The 22,386-nt window shown below is 37.7% G+C and overlaps 1 protein-coding gene across 11 annotated transcripts in view; it reads left to right on the top strand.

Annotated features, from left to right (window-relative positions):
• TNRC6B (trinucleotide repeat containing adaptor 6B) overlaps window positions 1-22,386 on the top strand; it is a 218,339-nt gene that overhangs the window by 83,065 nt on the left and 112,888 nt on the right. For 6 of the 11 annotated variants that reach the window (XM_019734462.3, XM_074326433.2, XM_019734464.3 and 3 more), the window contains one exon: window positions 2,392-2,459. In XM_019734462.3, coding sequence (XP_019590021.3) covers window positions 2,392-2,459 — 68 coding nt within the window. Of the gene's footprint in view, window positions 1-2,391; window positions 2,460-18,469; window positions 18,729-22,386 lie in introns of those variants that run through there. The other 5 variants (XM_074326438.2, XM_074326436.2, XM_074326437.2 and 2 more) reach the window with 3 other exon arrangements.

Here is a 22,386-nt window from a genome sequence, read left to right as displayed (position 1 = left end):
AAGGAAGGAGGGGGGAGAATCTTGTACGATTATAGGTTTTCTGTTTTGGGATCTTAGTGAATGCTGGTACCAGTCACAGAAATAGGGGATATAAGAAGGAGAGGAAATTGGAGGACAGACATGTTTCGTTATGGCCCGAGTGGGCCGTCCAAGTGGAGAAGACTCGCGTGCAAAACATGGGGGCTGGAGTTAAAGATGGGGAAGCCAGTGTAACATTGGGGGGTTGTTGAAGCTGCAGGCTCTTAAATTGTTTCTTGTCATTATTATGCTAATTAGAAATTGATTATAGATAAACTGGTTTTTGTTTTGTTTGTTCAAACTAGTAAGAAGAGGCTAAGGTGCACAATTTAGAGTTCTTTAACTGGAGAGGATTTTTAAAGATAAAGAATCAAAAATATTTTATAATATGTAATAGTCATTCTTGTCTTTAAGAAAATGATTTAGGCTTGAGGTTTTAAGGAACTTAATAAATTTAAACAATTTGTCAAATTTTTTCTAATTCAGGTATAGCATTTGTACAATTAATTAAGTGTATAAAATGCAGAACTCAGTGGTTTTTCTCACATTTCTGTTCATTCTTGTAACCCCAAGGCGACCAAGATCATCTCTAGCTCCTCATAATGTTCCCTCTGCAACATTGTAACTGTTTTTCCTTCTAAAGGTTTTAGGTCACTGTGTACATTTAGGATGGGAGAATCCTCCCTCTCCTTGGCAAAGCCCTGTAGGCCGCAGAACCAGAAGTCCATAAGAGAAGAACAAAACCTGGTTTGAGTTTCACAGTATGCACTATGTGTCTTTTATTATTTTTGCTTCTACTTCCTCCAGTTTTTCATTTTAATGGAAATGAAGTAATCCTCTCATTTTTCCATCATTTTTTGAAATGTAGCTTCTTAATACTATCCCATCTTCTCTGGTATTTCCGAGAAATGAAAACGGAGGAGAGGATGGCAGAGCTGAAGTCTTGTTTTATTTGGGTTTCATTCTGGTGTGTGTACTGTGTCTGTCTTCCAGATAGTTAGGTCCTGTAAGGAATGGACTGTATTTTCCTAAGCCGGGAATAGTCTCTATCTCCTTGATTACATCTGCTTGATCTTTTTTAAAATTATGCCTTTTAAGGGGAGTTTTGGTAGGACTGTTTGTGGAACTAGCTCTCTCTCTGTCGCTTATCTCCCTTTAGTGATCAACAAACCATCTGGAATATAATAGTAAAATGGTTTTTTCCCTTTGAAAATTTGTATTGAGAAATAAACCATACATATAAAAGAGAAAAGAAAAACATACAGTTAAAAGAATAATAGTAAAACAAATACCCAATACCTACTACATAGACCAAGAAAGAGAACATAACCTCCCATGTGCTCCTTCCTGATCGAATCCCTCCCTCCTAGATCCCTGAGACATTCACTAGCGTAAATTTTGTAATAGCCCTCCCCTTTTCTTTAAAGTGTTATAAACCATATATAGACATAGATGTCTATATAAATACATACTATATGGTTTAAAAATGTATATATGTGAACTTTATATTAATGGAATTATACTGTATATGTATTCTTCTGTGACTTGCTTTTTTCACCCAATATTGTGCTTGTGTAACTCATTGAGGTGTGTTGCTATAGTTTATTCACTTTCGTGCGGTATAATATTCTACTGTCCGAAAACACCATAGCCTATTTACCTGTTTTACTGTTAATAGATGTTTGTCTCTATTTTTTTCTGTTGAAGATAATGCTAATAAAGTAATTTTGTATATATGCAAAAGTTTCTCTAGGGTATATACCTAGAAGTACAACTACTAGTTTCTACAGTCAATACGCATTCAGGTGTACTGCATAATGGTAAACTTTAAAAAAGTGGTTGCACCAATTTTCCCTCCCACCAGGGGTGGGTGAGGCTTGCTATTGCTCTGTACTCTTGTCAATACTTGGTATTGCCCAGCTTTTTAATTTTAAGCAACCTGCTAGTTGTGAAACGGTACCTCTTTGTGGTTTTAATTTGCATTTTTCTGAATGACATGAGATTGAACATCTTTTCATATGTTTAGGGCCATTTTTGCATCCTCTCCAGTGAAATTCCTACTCCGTTCTTTTGTAAATTTTTCTGGTGGGTTGTCTTTTTCTTACTGATTCATAGCAATTCTTTATTATATGCTGGATCCTTTCTCCCAGTTATACGGGTTACAAATCAAATGCTTCCTTTTTTATGCTGCAAATCTAGACACCCAAGTAGAGATGCTTTAAGCAAAGCTAGGGAGTGAAAACCACTGGCCAGGCTACTTCTGCATTCGGCATGGAAATGGCCATGTCGTCTGCAAGGGCAGGCCCTGGCCCTGGGGAGTGAGCTGCGTCCTAGTTCCTGATTGCTGCTGACCTGTGGTGCTTGCCTTTGCAGGTGGGACAGGAAGATTTTGTAATGGAAGGGCATGGCAAGACTCCACCTCCTGGTGAAGAAAGCAAACAGTGAGTCACAGTTTATTTAAAAAGGGTCTTATTACAGATCTTCAGAAGCACTTTGGTTAAACCTGCTGGGAGCGTGTTTGCAGGGGATGTGTATGCTGAGCACCTTGTGGAACGAACTCGCAGTTGCTTTGGTGGCTGTTCATGCGTCGCTGCTATTTATAGACAGACTGACTGGAGGGACAAGAAAGTTGGCTTTGTAGTTGTCCGCACTTGAGTAATCAAAATATATGTTACAGTTTAGCAAAGGCTGGAAGGCGCAGGATGTTCCACGTTGAACTAATTCCGTCTGGTTGATTTCCAAGGAAAGGACAAAGTGGTATATCCTTTTCTTAGCAGTGTCTTTATGAAGTGACAACATTAATAGGCTGTTTCGCTGCATTCCAAGTGTGAATTCATTTGAATAGTACTTCCTGAAATTTTACTCAGTTTATTTATACTTCTGATCTTTGTTTATATCACAAATTGTTTCCCTAAAGGAATAGGAATTAAAAATCCTATAACTTAGCCAACATTCTGAACAATTCAGGATCTCTCCCCTGACTTCTTGAAGAGTGTTAAGTTTTAAATCTTCAATAGGGTGTCCTCTGGATAGCTTTTCCGTGGCAGTGAGTAGCCTTTTTTTTTTCACCCTCTGTCACAGAACTTGAAGAATTGTATTGTAGAGCACACTGGTGTTTCATATGTCCTTTTAAAGGAAAAACAGTTAAGACTGGCTTAAAGGACCGACAGGACTACTATTTTTTATTCAGACGGTAGTCTCCTAAATTGAATGGAACAGTCATCCATGGAATTTACCGAAAGTATGTGGAGAGAATCTCCTTTCTCTCGTCTTTTTTTTTTTTTTTAACTAGTAAATAGTGTAGTTTTGGTCTGTCTTGTGAAAATCATGTCTCCGAAACCCTTAGGAATGAATTATGCAGAATATGCTATGCTGTCACGTGACCAGGTTCATTAAAGGAGAATGTTTGTCTCGTTGTGAATGGAAACTAGGATATTTTCACAGCTGGTTTAATTTGCTAACCAGGCAGTTTTAAAAATAGCTTACAGTATAAATCCTAACTTTGCTGTATTTTGTCAAATGCACTTATATTCTGCATGGACTGATGGAATCAATTCATCTTTAGCAAATTAGAAGCCAAACATCTAGTGCCAGTGGAATAACAGGCACACTCCTCCATGGCCCCCACCCCCTCTCCCACCGCTATACTCTGGTCGCAGGTCTTTATAGCATAAAAATCCTAGCTCCCATTTGACAAGGGTTTTCTGTGCACAAAGCACTTAGCTCATTACAGTGTCTCCATTTTATTCAGAGATCTTGGTGGGTACCTTGTTCATGGTAATGCAGCTTGAAATGCAAGTTAGGATTTGAACCCGGATCTTTGACTTTAAAGTGTTATATAATATCTCTTGAACCCACATCTTTTGCTAGCCTTGGGAGCAATGTTCCTGAAAAGTACTGTAGTTAACAAAACTGCTGTTGTCAAGATCAAAGTCTCATGGATAAGAGTGAGTTGGGGGAAACAATGAAAAAGACATTAAGCCTATTTTTAAAATACAGATGCAAGTTCTGTTCTCTGGAGGGTATCCATTTCCCAAACAAACCAGTCTTTATCCGTACAAACCTGCTCCAGTAACCCCTGTCCTGAATCAGCTTCTTTAGGTACTCAGGAAACGTTACAGGGGCAGATTTTCCCGCAAGTTTTATGTTATACAAACTGCACTTCTTTCCGAGAGCTTCAAACAGCCCCTGCGGACCTGAAACGTCATGTGTTGTAGCCTTACCGTTCTTCCTTGTTTTTGCAAGGAAGAATACTGCCTTTTCACAGATGAATCCTGTTTTCTTTTTGTTTTTGTTTGTTTCTTTGGCCTTGGTCTGCTATCATAGGAGCATATTGAAATGATAAAGCAGAACTGAATCTTCTCCCTGGGCGGTCCTCCTGTAGACCCACCCACCTCTTCTGTGGGAGTGGGGAGCAGAGGTGCTGTGTCCTTTTGCTTGAGGCAACAGAAATAAAAAGATTTAATTATTTTTGGTATCTCAGAACTGCCGTTGGCCAAGGATGATTGAATCCTGAATAGGAGGATCTATATTCTAGATCGTGAAAGGAAGGCATCGCTGAATGACTTACAAAATTCCCCATCATTCTTTTAGTTTTTTAATTATAAAAGTCATGTGTGATTGTCACAAAACATTTAATTTAGAAATAAAAGTGAGACATCTCTTTTTATGCTACTGCCCTTCCTAATCTTTCTAAACATCTTCTGAACATCTTAAAACAATGAAATAGATTTTTTTCTCACATAATCCTTCTGACACTTGTTTTAATTTGACATCTTTCACAGTCTATTTCATTATTTTAAACATCTTCAAACATTTGTTGAATTGATGTATTATAATGACTCTTCTGTAATAGATATTTTGGTGGCCTTCACTTTGCTTATTACAAACGATACTTTATTGAACATCCTTCTATCATTATACACAGATGTATTTCTGTAGAATAGGTTTTCAGAGACGGAACTCTTGGTTCACGGGCATGTGTTCTTCATATGGAAATAGCTGCTATCAAATTACCTTCCAAACAAACTGTAACAATCAACATTCATTTCCATCAGCAGTGTATGAGAGTGCCCATTTCTCCATACCTTTGATGACAGTAAAATTATTTATCTTTAAATTTTTGCCACTTTAACATTGTTTTAATTTGCGCTTTTCTGCTTACTAATAAGATGGAATATTTTTTGTTAGTTTATTGACCATTGATTTTTATTTTGTGTACCACCTATTTACATGTTACCCCCTTTTTCTATTGTACTGTTTATTTTGATAGCTTCGTAGGACTTCTTTATAAAGTATAAATTTTAACCTTTGTCTGTGGAGATGTTTTAAATATTTTCTCCTAGTCCTTATCTTTTAACATTGAGATATCTTTCATACTAATACACCTTTTAAATTTTAAATTTTTACGTAATGAGATCAGTCAGCCTTTATGGTATCTATGTCTTGTGCTTGCTTAGAGAGGTTTTCCCTACCCTAACATGATAAAATATCCTTAGTTTTTCTGCTTTATTGTTTACATTGAGACCTTTAATTGGACTGGTACTCATTTTTGTGTATGATGTGAGGCAGAAATCTAACTTAATCTTGGTCTAAATTGGTTTCCAGAAGGGCTCTCCTTAATTGGTATTAGCTGGTATCAATAGCCTGTTTCACTTATGGAGGCAGATGGAGCACAGGGATAATGGAACTTTCTTAAGGTCACAGAGCAAATTCTTGTAAGGATTGGGTATAAAATTATTTTTGTTAGCTAATCGGTGCACACCCACTTTCCTTGTTTCTTCTTTGAACACTTTTACTATAGGTTCTAGAAGTCTTCAAAAAATTATTTTATTTCTGTGATGTTTATTTCAGTGGAACTAAGTTCTATTAATAAGAGGATTAAGGTAGCTGTACTTAATGTAGAAAGCTTTCTTGAAAAATAATTGACTTTGATATTGAAAAATATCTGTACTAAGTGGTTATTATTTAGATCAGTTGTGCTAAATTCTGGTGTATTTGTGAATAAGACTTAGTAGAGTGTATAACTTTTAAACACTTTGTCTATATAGTTGCTTTGTAATGAGGTTTATTTACTCTTAAGTATATATCTAATATAATCATTTTTCTGAGGATATTCAGTTTATGAGCTACTATAGCAAATCAGACAAGCTAGGTTTACTGCCGTATAATTACTACTTTGAACTCACACAATATTAATTACATAATGTGTTTAACACAGGGGTAAATATAAATCTATTACAGCTTTTCAAAAAGCAGCATGAGAAGATACTAGCTCATAGATTGTGTTGGCCATGTTTATTGAACGCTCATTTTAGATAAAATGTTTCAACACAGGCAGGCTTTTGATTTGGTTTTATTTATGATGAAAGTCATGGCCTGGCTGTTTGTGGGCAGATCATTTGTTGTAAATTATTTTTAAGTTAAACATAAGTTTTGGTGTCTTAATGAGTTTGGCCTCTTATTCATTCCTCCCCCCCTTTTTTAAATACAACTTAAAAACAAGTCTTTAAATCTCCATGATGAAATTTACTCATTCTCATAAGATACTTATTTATATTCTCAGATACTTTGGTTAATTTTTCAAAAGGTCATCATTAAAAGCAAATCTGTCAAAGTAGGATCTCAAAAGTTATTTGCACACCCATATTCATTGCAGCATGATGCACTTTAGCCAAGAGGTAGAAGGAACTCAAATGTCCACTAACAGATGATGAGTGGATAAAGAGAATGTATGTATACACGCAAAGGAATAGCATGAAGCCTTAAAAAAGAAGGATCTCCCGTCATGCACTACAATATGGATGACCCTGAAGGATATTGTGCTAAGCAAAATGAGCGTCACAAGGGACAAATACTGTGCGATTGAACCCATATGAAGTAGCTCATATAGTTAAAATCATAGAAACAGAAAGTAGAAAGGTGGTTGCCAAGGGCTAGGAGGAGGGAGAATAGGGAATTCGTATTGAATAGGTATAGAGTTTCAGATTTTAAAAAGGTCTAGAGACCTGTTGCAAAAACAATGCAAATATACTTAACTACTGAACTGTATACTTAAAAATAGTTAAGATGTGTAAATTGAATGTTACATGTTTTGTGCCACAATAAAAAATGAGCAACCAAACTGACATGTACTTTAAATATAAAATACAGCCTGGTATAGGATGTACCAAGGTACCTTTACAACAACAACGAGAAGAGACTGTAAAATTAATAACTTTTATATTGATTTTATGTTGAAATGGTCATCTTTTGTGTATGCTGTACTAAATAAAGCGTATTAAAAGTTTAAAAAAAAGAAATCTCATTTAATAATGTATTTTATAGACTTTATCCCCTTTTTAGGGATAGTTGATAGAATTAATTGTAATTATTCCTATATTTCTACTCTCCTGGGGTGCCATCTCCCTTTCGAAGGGAGAATCTGTTCAGAGCTTGCATGGGCGTCCTAGAAGGAAATCAAAGTGTTGAAGACAGTTTTATATTCATTCAGAGAGGAGAACATGATATATGGAGTCGGCCCTGCCCCTCACAGCCCAGTGTGCTGTACCGTGGTTTTGTGCTTGAGGTGCTGTTTTTTAAATGTCTTAACTCCAGTGTCTTGATTAAATTCTCTTCTTACAAATTACATGCTTCCCAACTTAAATGTCTAGTTATAAAATGCCCTTTTATTTTTCTGAATTATTAATTATACAGACCTTTCGTAAGTTGAAACAGTTTGTCCTTCCCTTCCCTTTATTTCTGTTCCTCCTCTAGCTCCTTAGCCTGTAGCTCTGCTTCCTTGGGTTATCCTATACTGAGAGTTTATGTCCTCCAAGTCTCTACAGCAAGGATTCCTTTTATTAGGATACTCTGTTTCATATTTGACCGCCCAATTTAACACTAAGCTCTATGGAAACCATTCATTTGTGTGCTTGTTTAAAAACTTTGGGTAGCTCTATAGTGTTTCCTAAATACAGGGGGGGAAAAAGAAAGAAAGAAAATATTTCCAAATCACTTAACAGATAATTGTCTCCAAAACACAAATCTTGGTATTTGGCCATAGGAAACTTTTCTTTTAAATATTTTATTTTCTGTATTCTTCCATCAGTTTTTTAAGCAGTTTCTCCCCCACCCCCGAACCACTGAAATGTACATGTTGAAATAAATGGATTAAGAAGTACCAAATTGAATGAGTAAATTCAGTCATTATTACACAGCAGTAAGCGGGACATCACAAGAATAGTTGGATTTCTATATAATCTTTTCAGATTGTTTTTGGGAAAAAGGAAATGAGTTTTATTTTCAAGTTAATTGGTATTTTGAAAATGCCCCAAAGAGGATCAGTAGATGATAGTTATGCTCATGGAATTTTTGCTGCTGGGAATTTTAGTATAACCATAAACTTTGTACTTGGTCTTTGGGAAACTTTCAGTTGCTAATAAATTTTCTAATTTGCATTGAACTTACTTTAAAAAATTAATTCTCTGAAAATGCCTTTTTTCCCAGGAGTCTCAGAATCACAGTAAATAAATTCTGAATCTATTTTATGAGGTTTTCCTTGGGTGTCTGGGATTCATTACAGTAAGAATAACTTCAGGAGATATGTGTTTCATAATTGAAAATGACTGCCAGCTGTGTGGGTTGCTATTACTTACAGGTTAAGGTGGTGGCTTTAAACAACAATGAAATGTTAGATCATGCAGTTCTCAGAAAACTGCATTTAATTTAATAAAAGTCTTATTTATTTAGTTTACGTTTTACTTACGGATGAATAATATGCCTTTATGGAAGAATATTACTTGAAAGGCAAGATGTATTTGTCCAGTTCCTTAAAATTGGTGTTTTAAGGCTTTTTCTTGTGGGGATGTTATTGTGTACTTGTAAAATGTTTTGAAATACATAGCATGATGTAACTGGGTAAAGAAATACATGTTCAGCTGCAAGAATCTCCAGTGGTGTAATGAAGAGAAGCTAGTGTTCATGTCCCCCAAATTGTGTGATCTCTAGAGGCTGTGGACACAGGTTCTGCCCTGAGCTCTCTGCCTGGGTTTGGGTTTCCCTTCCTGCTAGGAATTTCTGTGAACAAGTTTGCTCTGAAGGAAACGGGGAGAGTGGAGTAAAGAGGAGGCACAACACGATGGTGGGCAGTGAAAGGTCAAGTTAAGGTTCGTGCTAGATCTTCAGCTCTGCAAGGACAGACACTTTAGTGGCTTGGTCACTGCCAATGGCACACAGAAAACATCAATAAATATATATTGGATGAATGAAGATGTCAGTAATTTCCCACCAACTGTTAAGAATCCCTGTTCTACATACTCATTTTGAAAATCTGAGGCAGGATTATTAGAAAGTACAAATTGGTAGTCACGAAATAGTCACGGGGACGTGAAATACAGTCTGGGAAAAATAATCAGTAATGTTGTAAAGACTGTGTAGGGTGTCAGATGGGTACTGGACTTACCTGGGGGATCACTTCATAGATTATATAAATGCCTAACCACTGCGCTGTACACCTGAAGCTAATATAAAGTAATACTGAATGTCAACTATAATTATAACTATATAAATATAAGTATATTTATATAAATATAAATACATATGGTCACGGGGTGTAAAGTACAGCATAGGGAATACAGTCAACGGTATTGTAACAGCTAGTACGATGTCAGATGGGTAGTAGACTTGGGAGGGGGTTATCACTTGGTGAGGGGTGTAAATGTCTAATCATTATGTTGTTTTATACACCTGAAAGTAATAATAATAATTAAAAAAAAGAAAATCTGAGGTGGGGTTATTAAAAATCCTAACCCCAGAGGATTTTGTTACTAGCAGAAGAAAAGTGAGTTGATAACGTGTCATATTTGACCTTATATTCAATGCTTTCTTGAATATATTCCAACAGACCCGATTTTATCTCTATTCTTCTCTTTAAGTGTCTCTACCAGTAAGCCACGTTGTTGGTTATTGTTTACTTTGCAGAAAATACTCTTCTGTCTAAGTCTGAACTTCTGCTTCTGAGGGCCTCTGGAAGATGCCTTTAGCCTACCTATGCATATTTGCCCTCCTGTTGAAAGGATCTTCCTGCGCCCTGGTGGCTCTCTTTAAGATCTTTCATGCACATCCCTGCATGCCTTTCTTCAGGCTCAGGGACCCTGCTTTCTGACGAGGAGCAAATCTGGGTTTTGTGGGAATGCTTTTGAAGAAAAAGAAAATTAATTTCAAATACAAATTAGGTACAAAAATGAATATTTATTTACAATGAGGAAAGAAATCTCAAAAAGAACCACTTTTGAAAAGTTGAAAAATACAAAATTCAGAAAAAATACCATTATATTTGTGTTAATTCACTGCCTAACATGTCACTGTGAAACTCTTTTCCCTACATTTTTTGGCAACATACTCTTTGATTGCCCCTTCATATTATAAAAAATTTTGTGATATTTTCTAGAAAGAGAAGAGAGAAATAATTCAGGGTTTTCTGTAGCATTGTTGACCACAGTATGGTTTTTATTATTGACAGATCAGAAATGTTCCTTTTGGCCTCACAAGTTGTTAGTAACATCATATAAATTTGTAAGGTTGTTACCAACTTTGGGACTACCTCTACTAAGTATCATTTATGTATGAGCTACAAGATATTTATATGCAAGCTATAAGATAATTACAAGGCTTCATTATTTCTTGTACATTGACTACCCATGAAATCCACGTATGTAATGGTATCCTCTGGCACTGCACACTTTTGTCATGATGCATGCAGAGTGAGTCGGTCCAGTAACATGAGTTGTTGGTCCAGAATGTCAGCAATAACCTGACCATACATACATGGAAGTGACTGAGAACTACATAAATATATTGCTCAAACCCAGAATAGATAACATCATCAATTTAACTTTCCCTTCAGGGATCCCCAGAATGGTTGTAGCCACTCTAACTCTACTGACAGAGGGAATCATAATGGGGGGAAGTTGAGATGGAAAGAGGCCATGGTTTTAACAATCTGGGTTAAGGCTCTGATGAAAATATCTTGCCTTTGCACATTTTATAAAAATAATTGGTCAGTTGGTATAAGGTTGGCGAACTCACACTTCCTAATTTCAAAATATATTACAAAGCTACAGTAATAAAAATAGTGTGATATTGGCATAAAGGCAGGCAAATAGACCAATGGAATAGAATAGAAAGCCCAGAAATACACTCTCGCATATGTGGTCAAAGGATCTTTGACAAGGGTGCCAAGAAAACTCATTGGGGACCATTCTTTTCAACAAATGCTGTTGGGAACGCTGGATATCCACTTGTAAAAGAATGAAGTTGGACCCTTATCTTATACCATCTACAAAAATTAATTCAAAATGAATTAAAGACTTAAGCTTAAGACCTAAAATTGTAAGAAAACACAGGAGAAAAGCTTCATAACATTGGACTTGGCAGTGGTTTTTTTGGCTATAACACCAAAAGCACAGGCAGAAAAGCAAAAATAGAAAATGAGACTACATCAAACTTAAATTTTTTGTGCATCAAAGGACATAATCCTTAGAGTGAAAAGGCAACCTGTACAATGGGAGAAAATATTTGCAGATCATATACCTGATAAGAAATTAATATCCAGAATATATAACGAACTACAATTCAACAACAAAAAAATCAAATAACCTGATTTAAAAATGGGCAAAGGACTTAAATAGACATATCTCCAAAGATATGTAAATAGCCAAGCATCAGTAGTCACCAAAGGAATGCAAATCAAAACCACAATGAGATATCATTTCACACCTATTAGGATAGTTACTATCAAAAAAGGAAAAAAAAAAACCACCTCACCCCAGAAAATAGCAAGTGTTGGCAAAGATGTGGGGAAATTGGAACTTTTGTGTACTGTTGGTGGGATTATAAAACAGTACGGAGGTTCCTCAAACAATTAAAAGCAGAACTACCACATGATCCAGCAATCCCTCTCCTGGGTATGTATCCAAAAGAACTGAAAGCAGGGTCTTGAAGAAATATTTGCACACCCACATTCATGGCAACACGATTCACAATAGCCAAGAGATAGAAGGCAACTCAGGCAGATGAATGGATAAACACAATGTGGTACATACATACAAGGGAATATTATTCCACCATGAAAAGAATGAAATGCTGTCACATGCTACAACATAGATGAACCTTGAGAATATTATGCTAAGTAAAATAAGCCAGTCACACACACAGATAAAACTACTGAATGATTGCACTTGTATGAGGTATCTAAAGTAGTCAAATTTATATAAATAAGAAGTAGTTATCAGGGGCTGGAGGGAGAAGAAAAGGGGAAGATTTTTAATGCACGTAGAATTCCAGATTTGCAAGGTAAAAAACTCCTGGAGATCTGTTTCACAACAATGGGAATATACTTAACACTGCTGAACTATACACTTAAAAATGGTGACGATGGTAAATTTTATGTTATGTGTATTATACCACAATAAAAGTAGAAAAACATTACATAGTAACAAAAAATAAAGAGATCTTTTGGGCACAGTGTTAGGACCCCCGCTTTGTCTTAACTCCCAAGTATAGGATTTTAAGTATAGTCTTCTTTTGCTCCCTATAAATACCTAGGTTCATAGTATTCATCTGTTTCTTTCTTTGTGGATTCATTTGGTCATTCAGTTAGCAAACATCAATTGAATTACTCCTATGCACTGGATCCAGAAATAAAAGCCACATACTCTGCCCTTAAGAAACTCATGGTTTAGGGGGAGAAGTACCACGGAAATGGGTAACAACAGTAGTAGGGATTGAAGGTGCTACCATGGAGGTCGGTGTGAATGGGGTGCCAGGAAGCCCCGAGGAGGACCCTGCACTCTAATTGGAGTGTCAAAGGACGCTTCTTCCAAATGCAGGTTTGATGTTTGAGCTTCGGTTCTAAAGAATTTAAAAAAATTTTTAATGTTCTCTAAAAGGTCTGCTAGCATTCTAATTTCTAAATGTAATAAGAGTGTGAATGCTAACATTCTATTTTCCAACTATAGCCCAGAGATTTGGGAGTCTAGTTGCATTGGAGATTCCCATGTAGTTTTTTGTTTATGTTTTTAATTTATTGGGGTGACAGGGGTTAGTGGAATTACATAGGTTTCAAGTGTACAATTCTGTAATACATCATCTATGTGTCACATTGTGTGTTCACCACCCAGAGTCAGTTCTCCTTCCATCACCATATATTTGACCCCCTTTACCCTCTTCTACCACCCCCTGCCCCCTGATTCCTGTGTAGTTTTGACCACTATTTCCATCTTCTGACTGTTGGGGATAAGAATCTTAGAAAAACTGAGCTCTTATATTTATATTTTTTTCTTGTCAGCCTTCCTCTTCACCATTGTTTGGTCGTGCTAAAGCTGATAAGATTTAGAAAAGCCTTTGCCTTTCTTATCTTCTCTACGTGGCAAACGCCTAGTCTTTAAGACTCAGTTCAAGATGTCACCTCCTCTGTGAAGTCTTTTCTGACTCTCCCAGCAGTTAGTACTTTGTCTCCCTATAGTATAACTATCTTGTATCTCTATTTATGCTTTAATTATGGCACTTACCATGCTATATTTTATTTATGGATTTACATGCCTCTGACCTTCCAGGTGTTAACAATCATCTCTGTACGCCCCCCCTCCCCATTCTAGCACAGTATCTAAAACTAGTTTTTGACTACATGAGTGAATGGTGAGTCAAGTTTGAGTCTTAGTGTTGAAAGAGTTGATTGGCCTTACTATACCGTGTTTCCCCAGAAATAAGACCTACCCTGAAAATAAGCCCCAGTTAAGATCATCAGCCAGACAGACACGCATTTAATATGTTATGACGATGTTCCAGAAGAGGACGACGTGACTGTATTTAAATAAATGTGGATTGTTTGTACATGAAAAAATAAGACATCCCCTGAAAATGCACCCTAATGCGTCTTTTGGAGCAAAAAATAATATAAGACTGGTCTTATTTTGGGGGAAACACAGTATTTCATAGTCACAGATTGCATTCTTAGTAATGACCAGTTATGTTATGATAGAATCACTTCTATCTTCCAAATGTATTATTGGACTTTTCTCCACCTCTGCCTCCTCCACCTGGTCCAGGCCACCCTGCCTCACCTACATGTTCACTCTCCTGCTTAAAATTCTTCTGTGACTTTCCATTGTTCTTAAAATAAAATCCTTACTGTGGCTTGCAAGACTTGGTGTGATTTAGCTCTTCCTACTGCCCCAGGTTCATCTCATACCTCTCTTCTGCTCACATGTCCTAGCTTCCTGAGCAACCCTCTTGCTTTGAACCCTCAAGCCGTTGCTTTTCCACTCAGCTTATGTGTCCCTCCTGAGAAAAGCTTTCCCTAACCACCTTCCTTACAGTGAGCCGCCCCCACTTATTCCATATCCCATCAAACTCTTTATTTCCTTCTCCCATAAGGATGTTGGCTCCATGGGGACAAGAACCTTTCCTGTTAGGTTTATTGCTGTATCCCCAGCACCTAGCCAAAGTCAGACCCAGAAAGCATTTAGTACATATTTACTAAACAAAGGAAGAGTGACATTAATAGATTTTGTAATCTAACCATCCTTGCATTTTTGGTGTAAAGCCTTATGATGGTCATGATAAATTATTGTCTTAAAACTGCTAAATTCTATTTGTAAATATTTTACTTAGGACTTTTCTGTCTGCCTTCACAAGTGAAGATTGGTCTATAGTTTTATTTATTTATTTATTTATTTATTTATGTACCATCTTAGTCCAGATGAGTGTTAGGAATATATTAGCCTCAGAAGAAATTAGGAAGCTTTCCCTTTTATCTCTTTTAAGTTCAGGAATAGTAGCGATAACATGGAAATTATATGTTTGATAGAAGTTTGGCAGAATTTACTGAGAAAACCATTCGAGCCTCATGTAGTTTTAGTAGCTAGTTCTTTGAATATCTTATAGATTTCTGCTATGGGTTTTTGTTGTTATTTTCATAACTTTTCTTGAGTTGATTTTGGTTATTTCTATTTTCAGTGACTGTCATCCATTTTTATTTAATCTTCAAGTTTATTGATGTAAAGTTATTTGTAATTTTTTCACAATTTAAAAAGTTCTCTTCAAATATGTAGTTATAATGTACTCTTTCTCAGTCCTAATATTCATCTGTGACTCCTGTTTTTTATAATTGATCAGATTTTCCAAAGGATTATCTACTTTCATTTTCTTTACAAAAAAGAAACAAAAAAGTTTTTGGTTTTATTGATCCAGTCTATTTTTTTTCTTTTTTTTTGACTATTGCTTTATGTTCATGCTTTCATCATTAATTTCTTTTTTGGGTTTGTTACTCATTTTCTAGATTTTTGAGTTAAATGTTCAGTTCGTTATTTTTCAATCTTGTTTCCTAATGAAAACATTTTAATAGTGGTATATAGTCACCAAAGATACGACCTTTGAAAGATAACACTTTAAAAACAAAAACAAGCCAGGTTTATTGGTTCATTTCTTGCATTTGAAGTACTCCTTGATGACATCCTTGGCCTAACTCTTGGCCGTAATCCTTAACCACCACACAACTGCAACCAACAACTTTATGGGGCTTTCCTGATCTGTGGATTATACCAGAGGCCAACCTAGTCCCCTAGTTTCTTGTCATCAACCGTAAGGAGGTTGACTTGGTGTTCAAAACAGAGGGCCTCCACTAACTTGACATACTTTTGAGTGTATAAATTCTGGCCTGTTTTAAAAAGTAAACTCATTTTTTGTTACTCCGTATCGTCCCTTTGTTATAATACAATTTAAAAACGCTGTCTAATTGTTAAGATGAAAAAATTACAGTAACTATATCACCGTCCAAAATGTCTGGAAATACAGGGGAAATGGTGTATTTATTGCACTTGTTTCTTTTAGATGAACAATTGGACCAAAAAAAGAAGTCTGGAGGTTGAGGAATAAAATATCGATCATATTATTTGAAAGTAGAACTTATATTTTGTTTTAAAATGTGTTTGGTTCGTGACTTTTCATTCAGCTTGTTACACTTACAAGGTAACACATATACACATTCATACAATAATCTGCATTGGGGAATGGAGACTTGGCAAAATTTAGTTTTATAAAGAGATCATGTCCATTACAAATTAAAACAAGGCGGCTGTACAGTCTTCATGCATTTTACCATGTTGATCACGTTCCACATAAGTAAGCTTTCTGTAACTCATCTGGAAGGTATTGGAAGGATAAAAATAGACCAAGTATTCAAAATTTCCATCCTAGGAGTTTCCTGCTTTTGCCTACATCTCAATTGTCAGTCCAGGTCCTGGCTCCTACTCCACGCAGGGCTGAGCAGAGACAGTGGAAGCATTTTACGCCATAAATACTCAAACTGCCAGATCGTCTAGGCACTGGCCTCTGCCTGCCCTGAAACAGCTCCTTTCCTGTTCTTCTATCTGAGTAGAAAAGGTGACGGGGGGAGACTGTCTGAAGACCCAGAAGCCAGCATGACAAATGTGGGATTTAGAAAGGGTTCATAAGTTTCTCTTCAGGGAATGCCCGGCTTACAGAATCCATCAGTTCTCTGCTGCCTGGCATGGCAGATTACGCTCGGTCAGCCTCGTTCATTTGGGAGAATCACACTGTGGAATCCCACCTGTTCTGGTTTATAGAGATAGCTGGAGTCTGGTAGTCACAGGACACTTTTGCCCGCTTGCTATCATTTTAGTTACTTTATTTCCTCCAGCAATCCTTAAAACAAATAGATGGGCCTGCCCGGTGGCTCAGGCGGTTGGAGCTCCATGCTCCTAACTCCGAAGGCTGCCGGTTTGATTCCCACATGGGCCAGTGGGCTCTCAACCACAAGTTGCCAGTTCAATTCCTTGAGTCCTGCAAGGGATGGTGGGCTCCGCCCCCTTCAACTAAGATTGAACACGGCACCTTAAGCTGAGCTTATATTAAGTTTTGCTCCAAAAGACACATTAGGGCATATTTTCAGGGGGTATCTTATTTTTTCATGTACAACAATCTACATTTATTCAAATACAGTCATGTCATCGTCTTCTGGAACATCGTCGTAACGTACTAAATGCATCTGTCTGGCTGACAGTCTTAACTGCGGCTTATTTTCGGGGTAGGTCTTATTTTCGGGGAAACACGGTATGTAATTTTCATTCCTTGCATGTGGGTGGCAGGTATCCTGTCATTCAGCCCAGCACTTCTGAATGGAGATCCAAGTAATTCTTTAATTCACTTAGTTACCTACTATGTGGGGCTTGGTGTGGGGCCTCACACAGCCGTGAAGGAAGATGTGGTGTTTGTCCTTATACATACTATACATACTGGGGAAACCAGCGGCAAGCACATTCTTTCACAAGTAATAAGTTCTGTCAGGAGCAGTGCTACGAAGTAGTAAAAGTTGTTATGGGAATGTTGAACAGGAAGGCTGCTCCAGACTGGGAAGGATGAGGAAAGCTTTCCTGGGGTAATGACTTACTTTTGAGATGGCAAGGATAAGATCAACAGAAATGCCAAAAAAAGTCAAGTGCAGTTTTAGAGCTGAAAGGAACCAAAGATACCATCTAGTGATGTTTTATCCTTACATTCCACAAATGAGAAGACCAAGGCCCAGGGAGGTAAAGAAAGGACTTGCCCAACTAAGGTTACACAGCGTGTTAGCCCCAGGGCTAGAGACACCAAACCCAGCCTGGGTTTCTTACGTGCTTAGAAATCGAGATGCATATAGCGAGAAGAAGGGATCTAGGGATGGGTGAAACCAGGCAGGTTTTTCATTTAGTGCTTACTCCATGTCAGCTGCAGAGCAACTTCCTCAGGTGGGGGAGGAGATTCAAGATGACTCAGATCTGCCAGATCCTAGAGGAACGCAGCTTGCTGTGCTGTAGCAGAGTTTTTATTGGGGGGGGGGGGGAGGTACCAAACACATATACACCCCAAAGAATGAATGTGGAGTTCAGTTGGGAGACCAGTCCCTGTCCTGCAGCTGTCTAGCTGTGTGATTTGGGATAAGTCACTTAATCTCTCTGAATTGCCGTTCAACAAATGATACTTGGGAGTTATATCCTTTCAGTCTTCCCATGCATGTTAGGAGTCAGTTGTGCCCTATGTTGCACCTTAATCTTCAAAAACTGAAGTCTCTTGTTTGGGTAAAGCATTGTTTAAGCCCCCTTTTAAAGAACAGTTTGCCAGCTTGTGCTTGCCCAAACATCTAGAGAATAACTGTAGCAAGCAAGCCAAGCTCCAGAATCTGCAAGAATCGTTAGCAACTGAGCATATTTCTATAAACCAATAAAGGTTTTTATATTTTATTCATCTGTTACCCTTATGCTATTGCCACTTTCACATTCAGCGTGTGTAGGCGGAGAGTATGAGATAACAGCATTTCACAAATGAAAGTGAGTGGAAAAGGGCCGCTTTCCCTTTAAGGTAGTTTCATCCCCAGCTCCCTCCCCTTTCCTGATTGACAAACCTACCCGAAGTCACATGATCCGCCTCTATTTGAAGGTCACAAAAAGCTGCTTCCTTTAGAGACAGAGGGGGAGAGAGAGAGCAAGAGGGAGAGTGAGTGAGAGAGTTAGTTCAAGCCAAAATGGCCGACAGAGTCTCTGCTGGTTTCTGAATATTTAAAATACAAAAAAACAGATAGACAAAAAGAAATCATTTTTTGGACCTTTTTTCATTTCCATTTCTACCTTGTATGCCTCAAATTGCTGGATTTAAGCACTGCTGCACTTTATGAGGTTGGTAAATATTTTCAATTTTTTAAAACCAATTGATTTATATGGATCTTGTCTAACTGTTTTCACTAGTGGTGTTGCAAATCGACATTTGTCTAGCATGGAGACTGGCTTCAGACATTTCGTGAATCTGTGTAAATCAGACCCGTGATGTACTTTTGGTTCGACATTTTAGAAATGGAAAAGCCTTGGTAAAATATTTAAATTTTGAAGTGATTTAATTGCACTTTTAGTTTGTCTGCAGATTTTCATCATCGTTTCTGTCTTGCCAATAAATGAAGCTGCGAGTAATCGGAAATTTGATGTTTTAGAAAGAGGTTTTTGAAAAACACAGACCTCTCCCTGCCCCCTTAAATCTGCTGCAAAAATTTGCATAAATATAAATGGGTTTGCATTCTTTCGGCTGCTAAGGCCGACAAAGGACCTGGGAGAGCAAGCACTACCACGGGAAAGCCTTTTTAAAACAAAACAAAACAAAAGCTAGGCCATCCTTCCTAGAGAGATGTAAAACCTAAAATAAGATCTGATACATTTTAAACATCAGGCTGGGGGGTGAGTGAGCACCAGGAGGTTTGGGGTTTGTGGATTCCCCTGCTTGAAAACCTCCAGGGCGAGTGTGGCTCACCCTTCTCTCTGCGCGCGCTCGTTTGCACTGGGTCTCTGTGTGTGTTCTCAAATGTGCAGCCAGATGCACTGTTGTTTTGATCCTGGTTTGAACCAAATGGTAGGACTGTCTTGTAAACATGGTGTTTTAGAGATAGAAACAGCTCTTCACCCCGATTAGGAATTATTTCTTTATCAGTTTCTCCCGGGAGATTGGTCGCCTCCATTTCTTGGGGTTTACAATTTTTGTTTAATTTTATACAGATGAACTGGGCTTTTCAGCACAAATTCAGCATGTGTGTGTGTGTGTGTGTGTGTGTGTGTGTGTGTGTGCGAAGTGGTCCGTTTTGGCCGTTTTTCATTGTGAAGTGGTCGCTGCGGAGTCACATAAATTAAGGAGTTGTCTGTGTTATGTACCTGTGTTAGCCCTGAAACTGTGCAGTACGCTGAAGTTAAATTCCATTACTCCTAATGCAGGATTCTAGAAAGGCTGGGAGAGGGAGGGAAGAAAGCTGAAAACTTGCTTTCTCAGAGCCACCTCCCCTATCATTGTGAGAGTGTGATGTAATGCTTCTCGGTCTGGTGGGCTGAAAGGATTGTAGTTTGTGATGTGGCGGGTAAATTGCCCCCACCCCTGGACAAATTACCCCATCCGCCTCGGCACAACCCTGGCTCCGAGAGGCCTTGTTTTGTTTTCTTTTTTCCCTTAATTTGTATCCTCCTGATTTATGCCTGGGCTTATTGGCATGAGAAAGAAACTGTTCTTCTAAATCTGTTGCAAAGTATAGTTTAAAAAGACGTTTGAAATATGCAAATAGTTGAATTGTCATCTTCCCATCATTTAATATGTAGACTTGGATTAAAGCTAATTAAGCATAAATGCAATAATTTTGATCAGAAGGAGCATTGTTTTTTGTTTCCTTTCTAATTAATCTAATTATAAAATGCTTGCTGGGTCTGAAAGTGTTAAAAAAAATGGGGGAAAAATGCTGGACCATTTTGAAAATTTGACAGTCTGGAAGAGGGTGTGTAGTGCTTTCAAAAGCTTTATTCACTGTTAAAATGGATTGGCCTCTTGTGCTGAAAATGGCTTGTTTCTTTGGGCCAATTGTGTTTAGATGAAGGGACTTTCACGCTAATTTAACAAAAAGACTTTCCATTTGAATACATAAAGATAATTAAAGTGCTCTGTCTCTAAAGAGCAAGTATTTTATTATTTTTCTAAAATTAATGTTATATTAGTCATGGAAATAAGTAGAGAAGTGATGGTTTAAATTCAGTGTACGTTTTTTGGTGATACAAGTTCAGCTTTTGTGTAAGAAGGCCTGGAGCATTACACTAGAAAGGTGGTCGAACAAATTTGTCTCTTAATTTTTTTACAGCTTGAATGTAAAGGAAAAGACATAGAAATTCCTGTAGATAATGTTGCTTTGCGGTGGCCCTAAGGAAAATTAAAGCTCTGATTTTGCTGCTGTTTTTTTTGAAAATGAAAGTGCTTATTTGGGGCTTTACTTATTAGATGACTTATTTTACATGCATTTCCTACGCTGGCCTTACAGAAGAAGAGTGAGAAAAACCTAGGCTTCCCATGCTTTACCATTAGCTCGTGTGTTTTTGTGGGCTGTGTCAACATGTGAATAGCAGGTTAATTCAGTTTGCAGAGCAGAGGAACCAGAAGCAGGGTGCCTGCTCTGCTAGGCAAGGAGAATATCATAAGAGAATGCCATCTAATTCTTTGAAATGTTTTTATGAATATTTTCTCCTAGACAGGTTGAAAAGTGAGATAAAAAGACCTGTTTTCACGTATGTTAAGCGTTATGGCTGAGTGAGTTTCAGAAGCTCAGCTGCCATTTTGGATCTAAGTTCCTGCAGAACCAATCTTTATGGCACACCAAAACTATGGTAATTCAGAAGCAAATAAAAGTGAGTAATAAATCAAAGGTGCAGATGGATAGTACCTAATTTATGCCTTTGGGTGAAGTTTTCTTTCTGTCGATAGTGTAAAATGAAGCTTTTACAGACTAGAGATGTGGCTGGTGTTACGAAGAGCAAAACCCAGGGATGTTAGAAATGGCATGTTGTGGTTTTTTAAAAATGAGACGGCGTATGCGGAGGAAGTTTCTTACTGGAGAAAATGAATATTATCCTTACTAATGTTCCGCCCTCCCCCTTCCATATTTGCTTCTGCTGGGTCTTCCTGTGATGTCATTATTCACAGCGCTACTCTGTCTCAGGAAGAAATGTCACAGATTCATTATTAAGATTTTACTGAAACATCACAAAAATCGGTAGGCATCTCTATCAGAAGTGGTAACTTATTTTTAAACTGTTTTTTCAGTCCTTCCATCTGGGTGCCAAAGGAAGCATGGCCACTTTGATATATGGTGCAAACTCAGTTCTGTTGTTCGGATTTGAATGGCCATTTGTTATTCTCTGTCACCACTAAGGCAGCCCTTTAAAAATAAACTTCTTAAAATTCAAGCAGAGACTTGTAAGGCTTTTCCAGCTCTTCAACTCCACAAGGGACACTGGAAGAGTGACATACGATGATGAGACGTTCAGGTGGTGCAGAGCAGACCGAGCTGTAGATAACGGTAGTAATGGGGGTGGGCTTCACCCCGTCCAGCTGCCCCACGGCGGAAAAGTTTGGGAGAAATTTCGTTTTCATAACTCAGTGTGATCATGGACCTTCTGCAGTTTTAAATGGGATGAGGCCCTGAGACAACGCAGGTGAACGTACTTTGTCTCTACCCTCAAGGAGGACCATCTAGCAAGAGGGATACTCGGGTAAAGAGTTCACCCAACTTGGTGCTGAGTGTGCGGTAGAACAAGTACCTGGCACAGGAGTGTGCTGAGTATTTGCATTAGGAGAACCCTGATTTAAAGGAGCCAAAGAATTACCCCTTATTAATTGTTCGTCATCATTCAGATATTAGATTTTCTTTAAATGAAGTTGTGATTTAAAGATGGAGTTTCTGACCATTGGCTGGGGCAGCGTACGCTAATTGTTCCGACTCCAGTATTGTTCCTGGGTTTACACTAATCCTACTTCCCTCAC

Source organism: Rhinolophus sinicus, chromosome 1, assembly GCF_057876585.1.
Source record: "Rhinolophus sinicus isolate RSI-liver-muscle chromosome 1, RSI-T2T, whole genome shotgun sequence".
In the NCBI taxonomy this organism is placed as follows: domain Eukaryota; kingdom Metazoa; phylum Chordata; class Mammalia; order Chiroptera; family Rhinolophidae; genus Rhinolophus; species Rhinolophus sinicus.
Note: the sequence above shows the minus strand (reverse complement) of the source record. Positions and strands in the feature narration are given on the sequence as shown.